The sequence below is a fragment of the Bacillus rossius genome, chromosome 2, assembly GCF_032445375.1.
Source record: "Bacillus rossius redtenbacheri isolate Brsri chromosome 2, Brsri_v3, whole genome shotgun sequence".
NCBI lineage: Eukaryota > Metazoa > Arthropoda > Insecta > Phasmatodea > Bacillidae > Bacillus > Bacillus rossius.
The window spans coordinates 122,141,347-122,164,314 of record NC_086331.1 but is presented as its reverse complement, the minus strand read 5'-3'; the positions used below and the strand labels follow the sequence as shown (position 1 = coordinate 122,164,314).

Sequence of the window (22,968 nt, the reverse complement as noted above, 5' to 3'; positions counted from 1 at the left end):
TGGCTGCAGATTTAAGTTGATTTTTACTACTGTATACTATCGTTACTGTTTTTATGACGGTTTCTTTCTAAGAAATGGTTATTTCTGCAAAATCTTTATGGTTAAACGATCATCTATTATAATTTATAGTGACGGGACCACGTATTTTGTACGATCAATGCGGACAAAACGATAATTCGAACATCGGTACAAGCGGACTTTTTTAACCTTAGTTGTATGGCAATTTTCCCGGGACCGTAGAAACTATACGATAAACACGGACAATCGATACATGCGAGTTCGATAGATAGAGGTTTGACTGTAGACCATTTACCGTACAAATTATTTGCAGTTAACAGAATTATAGTGAAGCTGCGTGCACGTGAGTGTGCGATTCTTGTTCCAAAATTTCATTCGGTTTATCCGATAATAAAACAATAGTACACTACGTGAGCGGACGTGAGGTTACTTCGTAATACATAATAACGAATATTTCGTATTAACCGTATTGATTGACATTAAATATGCTATCCCAGTCTGAAGGGGAATTAAAAGTGTTCGAATAAACGCGAACTTTGAAATAACCGGTATTTTATTAACGAGGTTTCACTGTAGTAAAATAACACTGCTTTCAGGTAAAATCAACACCACTTTAAGCTAAAAGTAACACCACTTTGTACCATAAAATAAAAACACAAATGCATGTCTCTAGTCATTGGTTCTAAACACTTCTTTGAAGAAAAATTAACCTTTCATAAATATTTCCCACATTTTACAACATTTTTCAGACACCCCCTTGAATAGTGTAAAAAAAGGGGGTTCTACTGCACTTGCTTTTACGCACCCCACTTCAACAGGCATTTCCTAATCAGTCTGTTCTTGCCTATAGTCAAACATCGCATGTGAGGGCTCTAAACTCACTTTGATGATATTATCCAATGTATCCACCCTTTGAGCCAGCTGGTAGCCTGCCCTCAAGGTGTAGGTCTCCAGGCCGGTGTCCGTGAACACATGCAGCACATAGGGCTCCAGAGCGACACACGACGCAGGAGCGGTGAACGGGTACACCGTCACACACGCTGCTTGCTGCAGGGGAGTCCTGTCAGGCGACACGGGAAGCGCAAAGTGGTAGAGATAGCCTTCCTGTTGGGTGGTTACCAGGCACAGCAAGTTCACTGAAACAAGCCCAAGTGCATCGAAATACTTGAGAAAACAATACAACCCAAAAAGAATAATGCAGATACTGTGCACTGAAAAGGCTGCTACCAATTTCTCTATAAAAAAAAGTTAACAGATAGTCTGAAAATTAAAAAGATTACAAGAAAATCTACGAAAATGTTAAAAAAAAAACAAGGATTTTTAGTACAAATAAAAAAGTTTCAACTTCCTGTCAAATGCACACTTCACAAGGTGGTTTTGCATTCATAGCATCACTCTTAAACCACTCCAACACAGTGTAATCTATAAAAATGATATGAGAGCCATAAATCCTTTATATTAATAACTGTAAATCAGGGTCCGAAAATCCATTTTTGTTTTCTTTAAAAACCAAACAAACTTGTTTTTTTTTTGGTTTAAACCAGGTTTTTTTTTTTTTTTTTGTTTTCAATCAGCTTTTTTTATTACGTTAGTTCTTTTGGTTCTCAGCATGTTCAAATGAAAGCCATACAACATCCCGCTTTCTGCCACTTCAACCAGAAAAGTTATAACATCAAAGAACTGAAGTCCAGCAAATCTGCGCATCTGACTGGGACTTGACCACAGAAAGGGTATTTCCCCACAGGAAGTTTATTCTCCATAGAATGGGTGTTTCCCACAGAATCTATATTTTAAGTACAGTCAGGGATTTCCTACAACATGATCACCATTGGTCTCTACAGTCATCTTTCCTAAATATACATGGCTATATCATTATCATGGCAACCAGTATCCCATAAGAGTGCATGATCTATATAAAGCAAATATGTTCATAAACATGTATGTACGGAAATAAATAATAGTTATCTATCTAAGTGTACCATTATTGTAGCTGAGCGTCCCAAGGACAAGCACTCCAGGTGATTTTATTGAAGTTTAGTATCCCTCCTGTGCCACCACATGCCCCATGAAGACATGACCCCTAACATTTCTGCTCTACCGTGAGTTCACTCAAGGTGCACCAACATCTACATGAACTGATCCACTTTTCAGCCATGCCTCTGTAGTTTCTGTAATTGCTACATCATTAATGTTCACTTACATTTCACACTGAATCCTTCAGAAAAAGTTAAAGTTTAATTTATTTTTGCGCATAGCTTCTTCAGTAGGTAGTTTAAATTTAAATGACTGCTCATTAAAATATTATAAATATTTTTTAATTATTAACATTTTATAATATAAGGGTTTCAGCAAATTATATTGATAAAGTGAGAAAATGGTTTACACTGTAAATATGAGATAGTTTCGTCACTATTCCACGAATAAGGCTGATTTAGAATAATTTTGTGTGTATCGTGAAATTTAGTACATTTTATTTCACAGTATTCGAGATAACAAAATTTCCCTGTCCATCCCCATTTAAAATCCTCACACAACTTATTCCCTTGCAGATTTCATGCTGTTAAGACTGCTGAAGAAATCAGCAGAGTTAGCAAGTGAGACTGATAAAATTTCAAACAAATTAAAATAAAAAGTTTAATTTGGAGCAAAAAACTCCACAGCAACAGTGAATACGTGGCCATACTATATACAATGTACTACAACTAAAAAATTAAAAGTTGATGCATTATCAATACTAAAAATATCTGCGCATGTCAAAGTAGGTAACTCACCTGCATGTTGAGTATCTTCCCGTATGTATAGTGGCAGTATCTGTAGACAATGGAAATCTTCCTGCACACTGCCACCTAGAGGCAGCGAAGCCAAGCGTATCTGCAGCATGTTGAAAATCTGATAGTCTTCTGATTTCAACTGTAAATTGAAATACAAACATGTATTTGTAATGCCTTAAAAATTAGAATATGAGTTTATTTTTAACTGCATTTTGACACTTTTTAAACTTCCTGTAACATTTATATTAATAAACATGCTCTAAGTGTTTGTTTTTCATAAATATTATTTTCTCTTTCGTTCATGTACTCCACCAAATCTGTTACACACAGTATTCTCTCTAAGAATGTAAGAGCCCATGCATTACACTGCTAGTTTCACTGACTGCCCAGCAGAGATTTATCTGGTGATAGTGTGACAATAGTGGTACACTGACAATAGCAGAAAATAGCCACTCTAATTCAAGATGATAATTATGCATATGAAATTATTTTCCTTAAATAAATTGATCAAGGACTTTTTGTATTATTAATTTATCTTTACTATTGCAATTTATTTTTAATATTGTCAAACAATGTTTTACTATGTTATTATAATACAAGTGTTTGTATATTTGATCTAAATTAATTATTTACATGCAACTTGAACATCAGTTTTTTGATTGATTGATTGATTGATTGTTGTGATTGGGCTTCCGCCTGGTGGCAAGGAGTCCCCCCCCCCCCCCCTTTTACACCCCAAATGTAATTGGCAACAAAATAAATCATAATAAGTACTTCAGTTTCTTCAAGTTGCTAACACAAATTTATACAATAAAAGTCAATTTTTAATTCTGTTTTTATTTATTAATTCTTAATTCCGAGAAAACAGTTCTAATGAATAAATTATGTCTTATATGTAGACTTGTATACAACAATGAAATAAGTAATTTAATTAAAAAATAACATGCAAAAACCAGTAGGACATATCATCCTGATTTCTGATATACTCTGTTTTTTGTTTGTATTTAATTTATCAATATATAGTTGCTATGTAATTGAATCTTATCAAGCTTGTAACATATTTCTAAAATGTGTATCATAAAAATGAGATTATTTCTTCATAAAATTGTAAACTTGAGCTACATTCAGATTTTTATATTCATATGAAAATACTGATTGACTGATATCTGTTATTTTCATAAAAATCAACTTGTGTTGTAATTATAAATTTGGTGGCTCTTTTATTCCATGGCTGTGCTTCTTACAAACTACTCATTCAAATGAACACAGCTGTAGTGATGCCCAGTATGTGGGTCCCATGTGGCTGGTAATGTCAGGTGTGATAAGTCATGGCAGAAGACTTAGACGTGTTGTCTGTGACATGTGAACTGAGGTCTGTAGTCTATCCAATGCATGGACATCAGGTCCAAGTGCTATCAAATGTTTTAAAATGATGGGCTCCAACAAAAGTGACCAAAAGCAGACCTTTTAGCAAACACCTGACATTTGCAGCCAAATGGTGCTCTGTGAGGTCTTAGCATCCAAAATGACATTAGAGTACTACTATCGAACAACCAACACACACTAGGGATTTTTCATCAATTATATCATTGCTGTAATTTGAGAATATTTATACACTTTAATAGTTTATTAGCTAAAATCATAAATTATAAGTATAAAGTAAAATACTGCTCGCCTTAATAATTTTTCTAAAAAGAACTAAACTGGTCAGTCTGGGAAAAAACTCCTAAAATCATAATCTGATTATCAACATAGCTGTTGCTGGTTCATATAAGGGGCCTGAAAAACTCTGGTTGTCACCTTTCATAGCTGTGTGAGTTCAATCATCCTTTGAGATAATGTGATTTGATAGGGTTTGGTTTCAGCCAAAGCAGCTTAACGTACGCATTAGGGGAAAAGGGAGTGGTGGAGGCATTTGTACTAGTTTATTTATTTTATTTTTTTTATTTATTTATTAAAATCCACCACTAGATCCCCTTACAAGCATTACACTTGGGGATATGGGCTTAGTTCTGGTGAGATTTGTTTTACAGTCAAAATTTAGGTTCACAATCAAAATTTACTATGTTAAATCCAAACATTTCAAAATTAAAGAAGGAGTCCTTCCATATTTTATTTATCTTCTTCCTCTTTTTCTTATTTAAACTACCCATAACAAAACCACAAATCAAAACATAGCAATAGCAAGTCATTTCAGAAAAATGTAGGCTAGTCTTCAACTTTACTCACTGGAGTAAAGCAATCAGCAAGTTAATGAGTCAGTGTAATTACAAGCTGCAGGCTTTTACTAAACAAGTGAATTCATGGGCAAGTAGCGTTGGGGCTTTAGTAAAGTAAGAGATCAAAATAATCATTCCTTCTGCTAGACCATTTCAACAATTCTTCCATCTCATTTCCAGGATTAATATTTTGCTTCTGATTTTATCCCTGCACATGCAGAGTAAAATTAAATTGAGAGGAAACACTTCACTCCTAAAAATAAACCTCTACAGTCATAGAGTTCACATAAAAATATAAAGATGTATGTAGACATGATAATACTATAACAAAAACAAGGCAAGAGAGACTTTTACACATTAGGTAACAATATAACAAAAATGTAATAACTGAAATGCAATAATTACTTTTAAACATAATAGGTAGATCAAAAAGTAAAAAATATTTTTTTTTACTAATTCGTCTTTAAAACATGTAATAAATTATTCCCCAACACTGAAAATCTATATAGTGATACATTTCATTAGATATTCTTAAATTTTTTATATGAACTTCTACACTTAGATCTTGAATACCTCTTTTCAGACAGTATATGCTGGCTAAACTGTTCCAAAGAGTAGAACATTATTCTAATTCAGTTATAACTAACAATACTTAACATGACCAAATTGACTCACGTGTACACAAAGAAAAGTGATGTATCTAAATCAAAGCATATATTAACCATTTGTTAAAATAAGTTGTTCAACAAGTTTGTGGCAGAACAATTCAGTATCCAAAAAGTGACCCAAGGCCCTGGTACAGTCTCTTTTGTTGATTTTGTTACCATACAGAATGATGCAAGATTTATTTCCCTAATATAAATAAAATTTATTTCATTTTCCAGTTCATGCTTTGTTATTTACACCAGTTATTCATTGCAATAATGTCAAACAGTAAACAATAACACTTTCATATTACTAATTAATACTGTTATTCATTGTAATTAACTCTAAACCATCAAGAATACAAAGAAATAAATAAGATCAGCAACAATCACAAAAATCACAAGTTCACAGTACACATAACAAACAAGAACACCTGCAATTAACATAACACACTCATGCATGCACACACACACACACACACACACACACATATAGAAAATTACCTATGAAAATTTCATACATTTAAATACAGAGAAGAAAATTTAAAAATGCCCACAAACTGCAGAGAACAAGAAAACAAAATAGTCCACAATTCTGAAAGATTTTTATGCAAACTTTTATTTCATAAGCTTTTTCTCTCCGCTGTGATTAACACTTGATACTCACTGGTGTGGGTGATGTGTTAACAACATTGACGGTCATGTCTGGGGGTGCCACTTGAAATGGACTGTTTCTGTGCATCACTCCACTCCCAACCTCTCTGTCTGCAGCAATGCTAGGAAATAATGCCACCAAAGGATAGGAATTAGGATGCAACTTGCTGTCTTGTGGCCTGTAACTGGCATTGTTCAAAGTTTTGATACAGTTTTGTGTCTGGAGAAGTTCATTCCAGTCTACGTGGATACTGTCACTTTTCTTAGAGTCTGAAATAAAAACATGAAATGAAGCATCTCAGGCACATTATTGGTGGAACTGGGATAAAAATATATCGGCAAAATTAACATCTTTTGCAGAATCTAAGTGTTTGCTTTCTGGAAAACATAAAGATTGGATATGAATTATAAGGAAAAATTTAGTAAGTGCCTACAGTATAACACAAAAAGGTATGAGGTCAGATTAAGACTTCAGAACCATATTTGAACAAGCTAGTTATATAACAAAAAGACACATGGCTCTTATGCTATAAAAAGTGTGCAAAGCACACACACGTGGTCCATCCATTAAATTAAAACTTCAAAATATAACATACCACAAATATTTATATCTCATTATAAACTATAATAACTGGATAAAATAACTATTTTTATTCCTTTTGAGTTGAAACCTTTATATAAAAAATGTTGTGTCTTTCAGTTAGCTGTCAGTTCAGTGGATTGCTCTGGCATCCGTTTTTCGAAAGGATAGCTGGCTGGTTAGTGCTTCTTTTGAATAAACTGCTAGGATGACAGTAAGGGAGCATGGATGAAACAAGTGGGGAGGTGCAATGGTGTGAAATGGATCTTTTACCACAGCAGGTGGTGTTCAGAAGGAAACATCAGCCATAACGTTACCAGTGAGAAACTGCATTTCATTAAATACAACAGCTTGCAATTGTGCTAGACTAATACGAGGCTTTAAATGATGGAAAAACACTAAGAAATGCCCATTTATGAATGAAAGCTAGAAATCTTATGGTGTTCTCTGTGGTATTTAAAATTATATATTTTTTTTAAATTTTTAATTTATCTCATGCGCATCACTAGTCGAGGGTTTCAGGGGTGCGCACGACACACATATTAGGACAAAAAATGCTCCCTGCAAGTATGTGGACACTTCCCTATGTCTGTACCAAGCGCAGGCAAGCACAACTTGATGTGGATCCACAGCAGGTAGGCACATCCGCTATTGGCCAACACACGTAAGGTGAGAAAACCTCATACTTGCAGCGACCAAAACGGAACAAACGGATCGAAACAGATAGTACAACAATCACAAAGATAAAAAAAAGAACACAAAGATAGAAATTAATAAAAAAATAAAAATACATAAACAACATAAGGATAGAATGATTATAACAATAATGAACAATAACTTCTGTCGCTACGGTTTGGCTGGGTTGGGACGTCAGAGCGGCAAGTGCCGCAAGTCCCATTCAATTAAAAACACTAGTAAAAACATACATGCCTTATGCAAACCTAACCAGAAAGTGTTAAGCTGCTGAATCAGAAGCTAAATTAAAAAGTTTGTGAATTACCTAAAAACAATTATTACATATTTAGTTTAGTTCATTGTAGTTTGAGATAAGTCTATAAATTAGGTCATTGTTGTTATGGAGAGTACACAGAGTTGGAAATATTAAATTGAAGAACTCACACACCAGTATTATCAAGGAGATAAGAACATTAAATTTTAGAACTATAGCTATTGTGAACAAAGAGTGAATCTAGGTAAGCTCTGCGGTCAGCAAGGTGAGTTAGAGAAGGGTGAAGAAATTTCTTTAAAATAATTAGTTGAATTAATCTGTTTTGGATACTTTCAATTTTAATATCAACCATCTTGATGTCATTCCAGATAATTTAAAGGTATTCTAGTGTAGATCTAATTAAGGATAAATAAAGGAAAAGAGTATAATCTGCATTAGTTGCATAAAAAGTGATGTATTTTATACAAACAAGGGTTATGTGAGAAGTATTATATAATCAACATGCTTATGAAAATATAGATTGAAATATAAAATAAGACTAAGATCCTTTATTAAGGACCTGGGAATTAAAGTTTTACATAATTTATTGTCATATTTAACTGGGTGGTATGTTCTAGTAAAGGATATTATCTTGATTTTTTATTCATTAAGAGTAACCAAATTTTGTTTGCACTAATTACTGACTTTAATAATGTAATTTTGTAATAGTAGGCAATCATGAGTTGTTATTTACCTACAGATTTTAAGATCATGTGCAAAGAGTATACCTGTAAATTTTTTAAGGACCTGAATGATATTTATAAATATATTGAAAAGCAAAGGTGCTAATGTACCACACTATGGAATACCTGAAACGGCTTAAACAGAAAGTAGTGAAATTATTAATGGATACGAAAAAAATATCTAATATAAATAGGTGGTCATCCTTACTTGTATTTCCTTGTCTACCAGTCATCATAATTCCAAGTTATTCTATTTTTTCTGTTAAATAAAACTCATTAGTTGGATTACCAGAAATATTTTCTTTTGGTGGAAAATGTAGGTTATAGTACAAAACAAATTTTAAGTAAAATATCACTGACCTTTTTTATCCGATGTTGGCAAAGCGTCCTTCTTTGTCTTCTGCACATGTTTCACTTCTTGCTTAGGGCCTCCAACTTGGAATACGTGCAGACATTCTTTGCCCATAGCAACAACTATGTTGTTACATAATGCTAACTTCATTGGCACAAAGTTTATTGTGAAATTTGTACATGACTCTTCAAAGTCAATGAACTTGAGATGAGATATATCATGAGTCCGTACACAGAAATTAAACATCATCAAAATATTTTCTGATGATAAAAGTATGCTCCCAGTAGCCTAAAGTAATAACAAACATTGTTAGAATTATATTTTTTTCCAGAAAAATTCAAGAAATTTCTTATAATCATCATTGCAATTGAATAAATATTAGCAATGAGTCAAATTCCAATTTTCTCAAATCCGAATCTCAAATTCAAATCCCAAAGAGTACTTAAAATACACCCCTTGAAACCGAATCTAGGTATTAAGAGTCCAAAATAAAATAATGTACATGAAATGAAAAATATTAACTATTGTGTTGAAACATTTAACCCTTTAAATGTTTTCCTCATGATAAAATCAAGTATTATACAGCAGCACTATTAAATTTTGTTTTACTATACACAGCCATCAATTCCTTTCAAATTGCCATGCCTAATCAACAAACTTTTCCCATACAAAACTGTAAAACTGCAAAAATGTATCTGGGTTCATGTCTGCATGTAGTTTATCAATTTGATAAAATACCATAGAATACAAGTAAACGTGTTTACCGAAGATAATGTTAAAGTGGTAACACTAATCGTTTACCTATCAAAATTTTTAAATAAAAACCTTGTTAAAACATGCTTTTATTTAAACTCAAAAATATGTTCTAACATATTTATTTTTTTGTGAATTTCAATAAAGAAGGCAATTAATCATTATTTAAAAATTTAGGATTTTCCTTGATAAGGTAAGGGGGCCGAATATTGTATCTATCCTAATTCCATCACGTGAGGTAATTCCAGTTTCCATGGTTAGCACTAATGTTGTAGCAATGGTTGCATGCACTGCAGGAGTTGACTATTTACTAGTGGACATCTGTTATTCGTACAGGGTTTGTCCGTAACGAAATGAGACTGACCGCTCCACAGAGCTCTAGTCGCCTGAAGGGCAGTCCCTGGCGGGAGGATATGTGGTGGGGGGTCTGAACTAAACAACAGACCTGGTGGCGGTCACGTCTGAACTTTGGCGTGGTGAGGATCACGCGTAGTGCAAAATCTGTATTTGAGTTTTTGTCACTGCAGAAAACATCCAAAATGGAGCGTTCACTGGAGCAGTGCTATGTGATTGAGTTTTGCTTTAGCCTGGACAAAACTACCTCTGAGATGCTTGCCTTGGTTAAGGAGGCTTACAAAGACAAGTCCTATCAAGGGCCCAGGTATTCCGGTGGTACACCGAGTTCAAGAATAGACGGGAGACAGTTGAAGACATGGAGCAATCTGGATGCCCTTCAACAAGTGGTTTGGACGAAAATGTGACCAAGGTAAAAAATCTCCTGGACTCCGATCGTCGTTTGAGTGTAAGGTTAATTGCCAAAGACCTAAACATGTGCAAAAAAAACAGTTCACAAAATTATTTCTGAAAATTTGAACATGCGGAAGGTTTGTGCGAAATTGGTGCCAAAAGAGTTGAGTCATGAACAAAAACAACGAGTTGACATTTCCCGTGAGATATTGGAGCAGTTATAAAGTGAACCGGACTTTCTAGACAATGTAATAACAGGCGATGAATCATGGGTGTTCCACTATAACCCCGAAACCAAGCGCCAAGTTCAGAGTGGCACACCTCGAACTGCCCATGCCCCAAGAAAGAGAGAATGTCAAAGTCCATGGTAAAGATAATGTTCATTGTCTTTTTGGCAAGTGTGGAATGGTCCACAAAGAATTTATACCTCCGAGACAACCCGTAAACAGTGTTTTATACAAAGAAGTCCTTGCGCGCCTGCACAGAGCTGTCAAACGGAAACAACCGGAGATAGCAGATTGCTGGAAGCTCCACCACAACAACGCTCTAGCCCACACCGCCTTCGGTGTGAGCGCCTACCTGGCCCAGACAGGGGTTGCAACCTTGCCACAGCCACAGTACAGCCCTGATGTGAGCAATGACAGCCTTATCGCTGCATCTTTTTTGCCCTGGACTGCCTGACAAGTGATGTTTTCAAACTTAACCTTCTCACATCAAACTAAAAATGGTGATGGCTACACACCTTGTTTTAACATCTCTCCCGAAAAGTGCATGGTTTGTGATACATGATAAAAATTAATGATATATTTAAAGCCTGGAAACATAACCACTTTTATTTTAAAATTATCATGTAATGACACTGTAACATTACCGACCCCCTGCCACATTGTAAATATTTTAACACTTTTTGTTTTTACTGGGTTTATAATGGTAGACTAGGTTGAGATATTGCAGGTTATAATAATTATTTTTGATAATCAGTTTCATGGTGTGCACAGGTATTTGTGATTTGATTCGTTAAAATTTTGTGATATAAAAATGTCTTCAGCATTAAGTTGTTACTTAGATTTGTGTATTAATTACATTTCTATATTTTAATTGGGCTATATTTTAGGCTGCATTTCACTGCTTTTCAGTATTTGTATCATAATAAGCTTCTGGAACAATGCTGAACATATCTCTGGTGCCTCAGTAACATTAGGAAACAGTGGCGCAGTTGTGAAATTGATTATCGTCTCTTCCAAGGTGTGTTTTTTAAGTTGCTTGTGTTTCTTAGAATTTTGTGAGATATGCACACTGTGGTGCATTTAGATATAAAATTTTAGCTGGAGTTTATTTTTGCACCCACTCACGAATAGCCATGCCTTTGTGTAAAATTTTCACTCTAGAAACCCATGGAACAATGGGTGTATTTACTAGCCTTGTAAAGTTTAACTCGAACAGGGTTCCGAACTGTGATTGGTTGGGTGGGCTACATGACTGCCCCATCCTTTGTAAACGGAGGTCATCACTTCATCAGACTAGTTGTCGCTCGATCGTAGTACCGTCCAGTCGCATTATTGGCAGCTCAAGTTCTCAGTTTAATGGAATGATGACAGATAATTTCATGCCTGCTGGTTGGGGCTGATCTGATTTTGTCACATCGTTTAGGATAATTTTAACTAGAAATTTGACCCCAAGCACCTGCATAGGCCCCTGGGTGACAGTGGTCATTCGTGAAGCATAGTCTCAAAATTTAGTGAACCTTAGTTCCTGTGGGATTTCATCATTGATTGGATAGTGTGACGTATATTTATAAAGAGGAATCCAAAACCGTATTGGTATGTAAGTTGATGACCATGTTTCAGGAAGAATAAATAAAAACATAGTTTAAAAACTCTTAATTAACTAGCATCTCAGCTTCACTTTCTAGCATGAAAAGACTGACCTAACCTTAAAATTTAAAAACAGTGCCTCCCATCTGCAGCATTTAAATGTTATGAATTTAAAAAAACCAGCATAATTTTACACGAAAATTGAAGAAATGTTTAATTAGACAGCCACAGGAATATTCATCACAAATAATGTTCACTACTGTTAGCTGGCATGACTTACTAACCACCTTAATGTCATGATTGGGAAGTGTTTACAAAAAATATGGAGAAAGGTGGCGCATTGGATAAACACTGGACTCGCATTACAGAGGAGCAAGGTTCAAATTCCGCTACACACTATCCTGATTTCAGTTTTCCATGGTTTTCCGAAATCACTCAAGGAAAATGCTGGGATGGTTCCTTACGATATTTCATGGCCGATTCCTTCCCCAGTTTCCTTGCACCGAGTTGTAGAGTTCACTCATCTCTACTGACCTCACTGTCAACACAATGATATGCTTTATCATTAGAGACCTTGAAGCCCAAGTAAAAAAAAAATCTTAATAGCAGTTATTATTAAAATATAGTCATTCTCACCTGACAGCATGTTATCACACTTGGAGACATTTTAACTGGCAACTCTATCATTTCTAGTCCTGCTACACTAGACTGCATACTGCTGGGAGTGACTCTGCCTGCAATCCGTGCTCTCATTGGCTGCATGCCAGGCTTGTTGCAATCACTTATTACATCCCAATTTGCATATATACGAGCATACATTGACTCCCTTCCTTGGCGACTTTGTTTTTTTTCAAGTGTAGCCACATAATTACCTGAAAATAATGATATCATTTGCTGACTGTTGACCAAAATAGGGTATGAAAATTTTAATTGAGCTACATGTTGAAGTTAACATAAGATCTTGCACAGGAAAAGACAGTTATAGTTTTTCTCACCAACTGTTAGCAGATTCTTTTTTACATGTGGAGTTGGGTGACCAGTTACACTCGTCAATTCAAAACAACTTCATTACAATTGATAAACCAAAAGATAAAAAATACAGTTATTTGATTTCTTGCCACTATAATTAAATATAACTTGTTGGATATCTTTATGTAAACTGGTACATGCTTAAAAAAGATAATGATTGCAATATGCTCAACTGAAAACTTGTGTGATGTCGTTTATCATATACTTAAAGATACATTTCAAAAAAAATTATTAATTAAATACTTTCCCACAGCCAAATAGATAAGAAAATGCATTTTTTTAAATTTTATGTGAAGTTAATAAAGACTAAGACACAACATTATTCTATTTTAAAATCTATTACTATAATAAATGTGATAAAATAAATACAACCTTGGTCTAATAACAAAATGAAGGGATAAAACTCACCCGTTCTACAATGTAGCATTTGATGAACTCTGTCTACAGTTGGAAATGTAAATATTACATCTCCACCCGCAGCTAGATCCCGTACTTCTACCAAGTGCTGAGACAAGGCAACTAGAATTCTATTAGGAGGTGCAGAAGTTACTGCTACCGGCTCCTCGCATGTCTGGATATCTTGACTGGCAAAATGATGAACAGAAATGACACGAACCATTTTTCCCATTATGCAGGAGCATTCATCTTAAATAAAGGCACTGAAAAAAAAAGATAACAAGAAATATTAATCTCATGTTATTAATCACACAATACAAATACCCAAGTCAAAACATTGTTTAAATGATGTGTGTAGTGAATTTTGTCATAGAAGTCACATGTCACCAATATGCCAGCTAACAGTTTATAAAATTAATAAAAATTATTTTGAAAACACAATATTATGGTCTGCTAAAACCTGCTTATATTGACTGTCATCATTTAGACATAATTTTATTAAGTAGTCCTTAATAGTTAATCAACAATAAAACTAAAATAGTTTAATAATGCAGAGAACATTTTAGCAAAGTTTTGTTATCACACAAAAGATTTACAAAGTAACATACAAATATTTTTCAGAAATTAATTAAAAGTAAGAAACAATGTATGCTTTAGTTCACTGAATTATGTCTAACAGAAGCCACTATTTTTTTACAGATGTGGAGAGAAAGCTGTTTAGATTACTATACTTAAATAATATGTAGCCTATATGGTGTTATTTGTGAATTCCCGATCAGTAGGTGTGGCTGGGATGTCAGTTCTCTACAAAATTTAAGATCATTCTGACTGCCGCAACAATGGCTAAAATTTTGGGGTCTCTACAGATGGATTCAAAAGTAAATTAGTGGAATAGTAATCAAAACATTTTAAAACATTATGTGTAGAGTAGTGCAATATTTTGAAATAATTTAAGTGTTGATCAATTGTGTAATAAATTCACCAAAAAAAACTAACATGTATAATGCATAACAGTTTTCCCACTTTTGTGCTAAACATTAAAGAATGCTTGCTAAATTATGTGTGTTTCCCCCAAAGGACTGTTATGTTTAAATGAATGATAATAAAAAAGAAAGTGATGACTATTTTTCACCCAATATAAATTAAGTAAAGAAAGGAAATTTAAATAGAAATTTAAATTAGAATTAATATAATAAGTAGAATTAGTATATTAATACATAGTGGTGAAATTACAAATCTGCAGTATTTTTCTTCCTGAAGTGACGCAGAACGATTACTGCTGCAATTCCCATTTACCTGTATCTAGATGATAACTAAAGTGAAATTTTTTTGTATGTTACATCAGCAACCATTAAAATATTGTAAAATCATTAAAATACATGAATATTTGTAAAATTTAGTTTTTTATTACCACTTGATTCAGGAAAACTTGGTAGTTAATAGGGTATTTTAAGTTGAGGAAAAATGTGTAATTAAATACATGAAAAACTTGTAAATATTAATGCAATGTCTGTCACTAATTATTATAGCAAATAAATGACACATTAATATTTTCTCATTTTAAAATACTTCTAGCCCACAATTTTCCTGGTATTCATCACACTCCACATTATAGAGTTTTTTTAAGTAAGCAAGAATTAAAAAAACTATCAACATTAGTAGTTTTGAAAAAATACTTTATTCGGGACATTATTGCATTTTTTTATAATAATCGCAACTTTCAAAATTCACACCATGGCTACATGTTGAAAAATCTGATTTTCAAATCTAAAACTTTACATTATAAAAATGTACCAAAAAAAACATATTTTTTAATAGCAACATTATCTTGTGCAGTGTGTTTTGAAAGTGACACTTAACACAGCTCAAAGATAAGTGCAATAAAATTAAAACTTTTACACATACAAAAAAATTCAGGGGGTTTCTTCAGCAGTAAATTAAAGGTGTGTACACAGTTTCATTGTACAGAGCCATGCCATATAAAATCAATGGAAGATCCTTCAGGATCTTTAATGCAGTGGTTTCCCGTTGCCTTCTGCATCCTAATGAAATTGACCAGTTGTGGGTTCTTTTTCTTTTGGGAACATTTTCTGCCCCATAGACAACTACTACCTGCTCATCCACTCTCAAAGAGGCTGTTGGCACTTGGTAGAAGGGATCTTATCTCAAAATATATTTGGTTCCTTCATTCATTAGCCACCTGCATGTAACAACATTATTATAAACAGCCAATGCTCCCATCTGCCACGGGGAGATACCTGTCAGGATTTTACCAACATTGAATCTGTGACAGTAAGAGTTACTCAGTTTCTCTTGATCTTTAGAGACAGTGCTGCTCACCATAAAGTACTGGAAAAAATATTTAGGGCACATTATGAGAGAAGAGAGATACAGCTATTGCAACTCATCATTGAAGGAAAGATACAAGGTAAAAGGTATGTTGGGAGGAGGCGTCGGTAAAATTCTTGCGTCGCAGCTTTTCCTTGAATAAAATAATAAAACTCTGAAAATACCTTTTTCGAACAATAAAGACATTCATCCAATTACCCTGTAAACAGCATTTTAATTCCTACTGGTTTGTGAGAAATTACAGTTTGAGAGTCACATTAGATATTCGATAGCCTATGCAGTGAAGCAGCCATCACAATGTTGTGCTTTAATTGCGTTGCCGATTCTGTGGTTTTCCCTACGTAAGAACGTGTACATATTTTTTATTTGGATATTATACCGCAATGTTAAGTAAATAATAACTTAAAAATTTACATGCGTCCCTACAGAGCATCCAAACCCAAGCATCAACCCTTGACATGGATTTCTTTCTAGCAGTATGGAGGCACGAAGCGCCGACTTTTTATGTGGGACAGCACATAATCTGGCGTATTGAGTGTATCAAATGCAGGTTTGTAACAAAAACAGGTTTTTATGGTTTAAAACAGGTGTTTTTATTTAGTTATTTTGGTTCTCAGCATGTTCAAATGAAAGCTATACAACATCCTGCTTTCTGCCACTCATTTTGAACCAGAAAAGATATAACATCAAAAACTGAAGTCCAGCAAATATGCACATCTGACTGTGACTTAACCACAGAAAGAGTATTTCGGTAAATATCTTAATCAATGCTTTTCCACAAAGTAAAAATAAAATTACAAAAATGAATTTAAAATTAAGAAAATACAATTTTCCAGCACTAGTGACTTTCCTGTATTTACCCTGAAAACAGCGTTAATAAATTCCTACTAGTTTCTGAGAAATCCTAGTTTTTCGAACATATTTCAATATCAATGCATTACCATTGCCACTGCCGCTGCCATTTATTGTTTACCCACACACGTTTGTGTGTTTATTTTGGAGAACTTTAATCAATGGTATTGTTTTATAATAAAATTAGTTAATAACACGGCATATTGCAGTTGTAGGGAAATAGTGTTTATATTTTCTGTTTGTTGGTTTTTTGTCCAAATATCATTGAATTACGAAAGTTTTTCTGTTTTTTGACATTTCATTTAAAGTAGTGTTTTGAATCACGTAGTAACCAACAATTCATAGAATACATTAACGAAATAAAAAATACATTAAAATATTGTGGACGGTTGGTTGGGTTAGTACAGCTACATTAAAAATACTGTAAAATCATGTTACTTTACGTTAGCGACATTAAAAATATTTTAAAATATTTTGGACGGTTGGTTGGGTTGATATAACTACATTAAAAATTCTGTAAATTCATGTGAACGGTTGGTTAGGTCAAGATAGATACATCTTAAATTCGTAATTCCTAAACAACCATAATAAATATTTAAAACGTATTTTTAATGTGGCTATACTAACCCAATCAACCGTCCACAATGATTGAAAGTATTTTGAATGCATCTAACCTTACCTAATCAACCATTCACAATATTTTAAGTTCTTCAGAACACACACACACAAACCGACACAGGTAAACAATTAATGGCAACAGCTGCAGCAATACACAGATATTGAAATATGAGCTAAAAAATGGGATTTCTCAGAAACTAGTAGGATTTTATTAACGTTGTTTTCAGGGTAAATACAGGAACAACATCTCGTGTTGGAAAATGGTATTTTCTAAATTTAATTTTTCTTTGTGGAAAAGCTGCGACATACAATATTTACCAGTATTTCTCCGCAGGAGAATGATTCTCCATAGAATGGGTGTTTCCCACAGAAAGGGGATTTACAGTACCTAGTCAGGGATTTTCCACAAAATAGGATTTTTTTAAAATAATAAATTATTTATTTACTCTTTTTTTTACTTTTGACTACAATTTACTAATTAATTTTATTTTAGAGGAGTATTTAGCTGAGTATAATTTACAACTTATTATAATAATTTAAATAGTAAGCTCTTAATTAATATATTATTTATTCCTGTATCACAACAAACATTACTAAGAAAACTATTGTAGTTATTAGAATTGGAATGAGACCTTCCATTAAAATTTATTAAGATTTTCTATTTAAAAACATAATTTTAAATAAACCATTTAGTAATTTAAAAAAAAAAAGATTTAAAACATAATCAAACATAATTCCTTTTATGTCAGGTTACGTACTGTCACACCTAACAATTTGGCGCATTGCGCTTACATAGTACTAAAAAAAAAATCCCTGTAAAGGTTGACGCTTGGGTTGGATGCAAAGTAGGAACACACGTGGATTTTGTGGGTCGTTACCACAACGCCGAAATACCATAACGGCGAATGTCAAAACTGACCACAACGCCGACAGCTAGAAAACTGCTGTGTACCACAATGCAGAAATAACAACTGAATGAATTTGTGTGCGTTTCTTAAATGTACCTTAACGCCAAAATACCACAATCAAACCTAACCTTACCTAACCTAGCATAATATAACCTAACCTAACCTAGCCTAGCCTAGTCTAACCTAACCTAGTCTAACCTAACCTAGTCTAACCTAACCTAGTCTAACCTAACCTAGTCTAACCTAACCTTTGTGGAAGTCCTGCAATGACATTTTTCGGCGTTAGTGTATTTCGGCGTTAGTGTATTTCGGCGTTGTGGTACACAGCAGTTTTCTAGCTGTCTGCGTTGTGGTCAATTTGGCATTTCGGCATTGTGTTATTTCAGCGTTGTGGTGCGTCCGCCTTTACATTGCATTACAATATCTAAATAAAAAATATAAACGTTCTTATGTATGCAAGAAAAAAACAGTATCGCAACGCAAATAAAGCACAACATGGCAACGGACGCTTCACTGCATAGGCTATCTAATATGACCTACAAATGGTAAATTCTCAGAAACCATTGGAATTACGAAAAACCTTTTACAGGGTGAATGGAGGAACATTTATAGTGTACAAAAAAGGTATTATCTGAATTTTATTATTTTAATTACGGAAAAGCCGCAACGCAAGAATTTCTCCAAGGCTTTCGTGGCTGAAGAGCATTCAGAGATGGTCCAACTGTACATTGTATTCCATGCTGCAACATCACGTTCAGAGCTGGCTATGTGGACCGCCCACATCCTTTAAGAGAAGGTGCCTTGAGAAGACACAGATTCATCCAAATCTGAAATTGTTAAGTGACAACAAATATTTGTGTGGATTTTGTGGAATTGACCTATAGCCACTAAACATAAATACAGAACTATTTGAAATAATTAATTTTCAGATTATAATTTTCGGTAAATCTGTATTGTACGGATTAGCGCCAAAAAAAATCGTAAAAATATGAAATAACTTTCATTATATGCTATCTTACGTCCTCTTTTCAGAACCGCCTGCGGAGATTAAAAATTCCAATTACTTTTGGAGATATCGAATTTTTTAATATTCATTTTTTGGCGATTTTTTTAAAAAAAAATTTAAAAAATCCGAAAATACCTTTATTCTGTGCTCTTTAACTTCCTCTTTTCATTAAACCCGGCGGAGATCAGAAATTCCAAATACTTTAGGAGATATGGAATTTTTTAATTTTCGTGATGTGCACTGATGCGGAGTTCAGCGGGAAGCCTACGATTCACACATCCTTCTGGACATACCCGAATACTCACGTTGGCAAGACTTCTTTTCTTAAAATTAGCAAGAAGTAATTAAAAATACTTTAAAACACTGTGGATGGTTGGTTATATTAGGTAAGTATAGCTACATTAAAAAAACTGTAAAATCATTTTATGGTTGCTTAGCAAATAACTTTTTAATATGTAGCTATCCAGCGCTAGGAAACCGTTAACATGATTTCACAGTATTTTTAATGTAGCTATCCTAACCAAATCAACCATCCACAATGTTTTCAAGTATTTATAATATAGCTAACAATACCTAATTGACCATTAGTTTTCATGAGTTGCATATTTATTTACAATAAACAAAAAAAAAAAACCGAAGATGCACGATCGGGCGTTTGCCTCTCGTCTGTTGAAAGAAGGCTTGCCAACGTGAGTATTCGGGTATGTCCAGAAGGATGAGTGAATCGTAGGCTTCCCGCGTTCCCATTGTTGCTTGTTTACAAGTATGATTTTTTTTTTCGCGACGTAGTTGAACGACTACATCACGTAAAAAGAAAATTACGTGAGTTCCTACTGTTCATCCTTTTTCCCGGTTTGTTAGGTCAGGTCAGCTACATTATAAATACTTTAAAACTAAACAACCATTAAAATTAATTTTTATTATTTTTAATGTCCATTCAGTTTCAAAGTATTTATACTGTAGCTGACCTGACCTAATCTACCTTTGTCCCGTTTAGTTAGGTCAGGTCAGTTACATTATAAATACTTAAAACTATACAAGTAAAATTAATTGATATTATTTTTAATTTCCGTTTATTTTGAAGTATTTATCATGTAACTAACCTTACCTAATGGAAAATTTCTGTTATTTATGCATTCACGCACACACGGCAAAATATAAAATGGCACCTGTTGAATGATTACATAGGGCTTGTATTGCAAAATAAGAACGGCGATATCTCCAAAAGTAATTGGAATTTTTAATCTCCGCAGGTGGTTTTGAAAAGAGGACATAAAAGAGCATATATTGAAAGTTATTTCATATTTGTACGATTTTTTTTGGCGCTAATCCGTACAATACAGATTTACCTAATTTTCACTAAGACTAGTAAAATTTCTCAGAAAAAAATCTCCCAGCAATACAGAACAAAATTAATTTTAAAAATATATTAACACCTCAACTGCCAATGAAATCACTGTAAACAAAAATTCTTATATTAAAAGGCCTGTCTTAAATAGACAAGGTGCTTACGCTCAATTTCACTCAGCTGGACTCTCAATGACCCGTCGTGTCCTTCCATCACCTGTCACACCGCAACCGGTTCGTCCGTCGATTTTCTATACAACTCTCATCGCAGCACTGTCATTATCTATTTTTTTTCTATTTCAATGCTGCCAACTGACGATTATATTTTAGTATTTCGTGAAAAATTATCTTAAAAAGTCAAAGGTGTCAGACGAACGTGTAAAATAAGGACCTAATAGGAATTGGCCGTGTAAGAATTCAACATGAAGTTGTGTACATGCGACTTTGTGTACTTCACTTGCCCTTGAAAAATCCAAGATCCAATGAATGACAGTTTCCATATTTGGCCTCTACACAAGTAATTAGCCAGCCGCACATGTTTTTTACATTTTATTTTCAAACACAAAAATTTTAATGAAAAAAATTATGTTCACCTGAAGTTAGTCATTTTTAACACATCATTGCTGTGACACGAGTTTATGGCCATTTAATATCTAATTCTTGTCTTTGTTTCATAGTTGAAATAGGAATTGGCGTCATACCCTCTTGGAACTTATTTTAAGCCCGAGTCCCAGCTCTGCATCTCCTGCTGCCGCTGTTGGAAGTCACCTGTGACGTCACGGCCAGCCGCCACCAGTGTTGTGTATTATTATTGTGTTTAAACAGTAATCAGCTCAATTGGCGGCATATAAATTAGAGTGTTATATGTATGTGTTTTTTAATGTATGCTGAAAAATCTTGAACAGCTTTTTGTATTTAAAATTGCTTGTATTGTAAATGCCACTTTTGTTACCCTTGTAGTCTCTGCAGACAGTCCTGACCGGGCCACCACCGAGTCCAGTCGCGGTCGGGAAGCCCTCCACTATATTTGAGATGCTTTTTTTGTTGTTATTCTTCATTAAATGTATATAATCATGTTTTCATTATTACTACCCGGACTGCAAGCAAGGGCCCCATAAGTTCCAAATTCCTTTGTGTATTGTTATGTGCAGGGGTGCAACAACTAAATTTCCAAAAGAGGGGGGGGGGGCAATATAACTTTTTATAAAGAATCATCGATCCCCCTTATTGAAGCGGTAGGGTCCAGGGGTCCTCCCCCGGGAAAAATTGTATTTGAAGTTGGAAAATGGTGCTATTTATGCAGTTTTATTATCTAAAAATTGATAACACAGCACTTTCAAAGCCCCCACTTCATGGTTAGAGAGGGGGGGGAAATACCCTTGCCCCCCCCTGTTGTTGCGCCCCTAGGTATGTGTGTGGACTGTAGTGGCACTGACGATTACCCGGTGCTACAATAAAAGACCAGTAACATCGCCACTAAACTGTGAGTGATAATTTCCAATGCATCCAATCTATCCTGTTTTGCTTTCCCTGTCTACATGTGTGTGATATACATGTGAAGGGACATGTCCACGGTCCCAAACAGGTGGACCAAATATATATAATGGTCAGGGGCCCTATTCTTACTGCTGATTTTTTTTTTTATTTATTTATTTATTTATTTATTATCTTCCTGTTTTATACACTCACAAGGTGAAATAGGAGTTGTCAATTGATTACAATATTATAAATGATAAAAATCATAACAAACAATATAATAAACATCACACAAAGTATAAAAAGGACATATTATGTAAAAGCTAATAAATATAAAACAAAAATTGACAAGACAATTAATAAGTATTGACGTCCCTCGGCTTCAAGTCCCCGTTTTCCCGTTTAAGTAAATGTCCTGTTATGCTCGTACTGCTCCCGTCGGAGAGGTGTGGGTCCAGGCCAACGTGGCCGGGACCGGGAAATGCGGGACCTGGAGGGAGAGTAAAGTGATGGTGAGGAATGTTGGTAGGTTGTCGCAAGCAGAACACGGCATTAACGAATTTCACGAGCCAATTTTTATTAACGTATAAAGACCTGCCGCAGCCTGGCGGAACCGTCGCGGAACAAGTGCCCTACCACGGCGACACGGACTCCCTGATGACCGGGCTGTTCTCAAATACGTTTCGACACGAATCGTAAAGTTCTCAATGCTAAGCTGACCCCGTGAGAGGGGGCTCGAAGACGGAGCGCTGTGCGTACGCGGC

The 22,968-nt window shown here is 34.4% G+C and overlaps 1 protein-coding gene across 1 annotated transcript in view; it reads right to left on the bottom strand.

The window, feature by feature from the left end:
• Positions 1-21,182, bottom strand: part of LOC134529719 (BLOC-2 complex member HPS3) — a 66,516-nt gene extending 45,334 nt beyond the window's left edge. The window contains exons 1-7 of the mRNA XM_063364091.1: positions 20,894-21,182; positions 13,661-13,911; positions 12,860-13,095; positions 8,918-9,197; positions 6,320-6,576; positions 2,790-2,928; positions 901-1,154 (exon numbers count right to left, since the gene is read on the bottom strand). Of these exons, the coding sequence (XP_063220161.1) occupies positions 901-1,154; positions 2,790-2,928; positions 6,320-6,576; positions 8,918-9,197; positions 12,860-13,095; positions 13,661-13,880 (1,386 nt within the window). The 5' untranslated portion in view covers positions 13,881-13,911; positions 20,894-21,182. The remainder of the gene's footprint in view (positions 1-900; positions 1,155-2,789; positions 2,929-6,319; positions 6,577-8,917; positions 9,198-12,859; positions 13,096-13,660; positions 13,912-20,893) is intronic.
• Between the last annotated feature and the right edge of the window lie 1,786 nt (positions 21,183-22,968).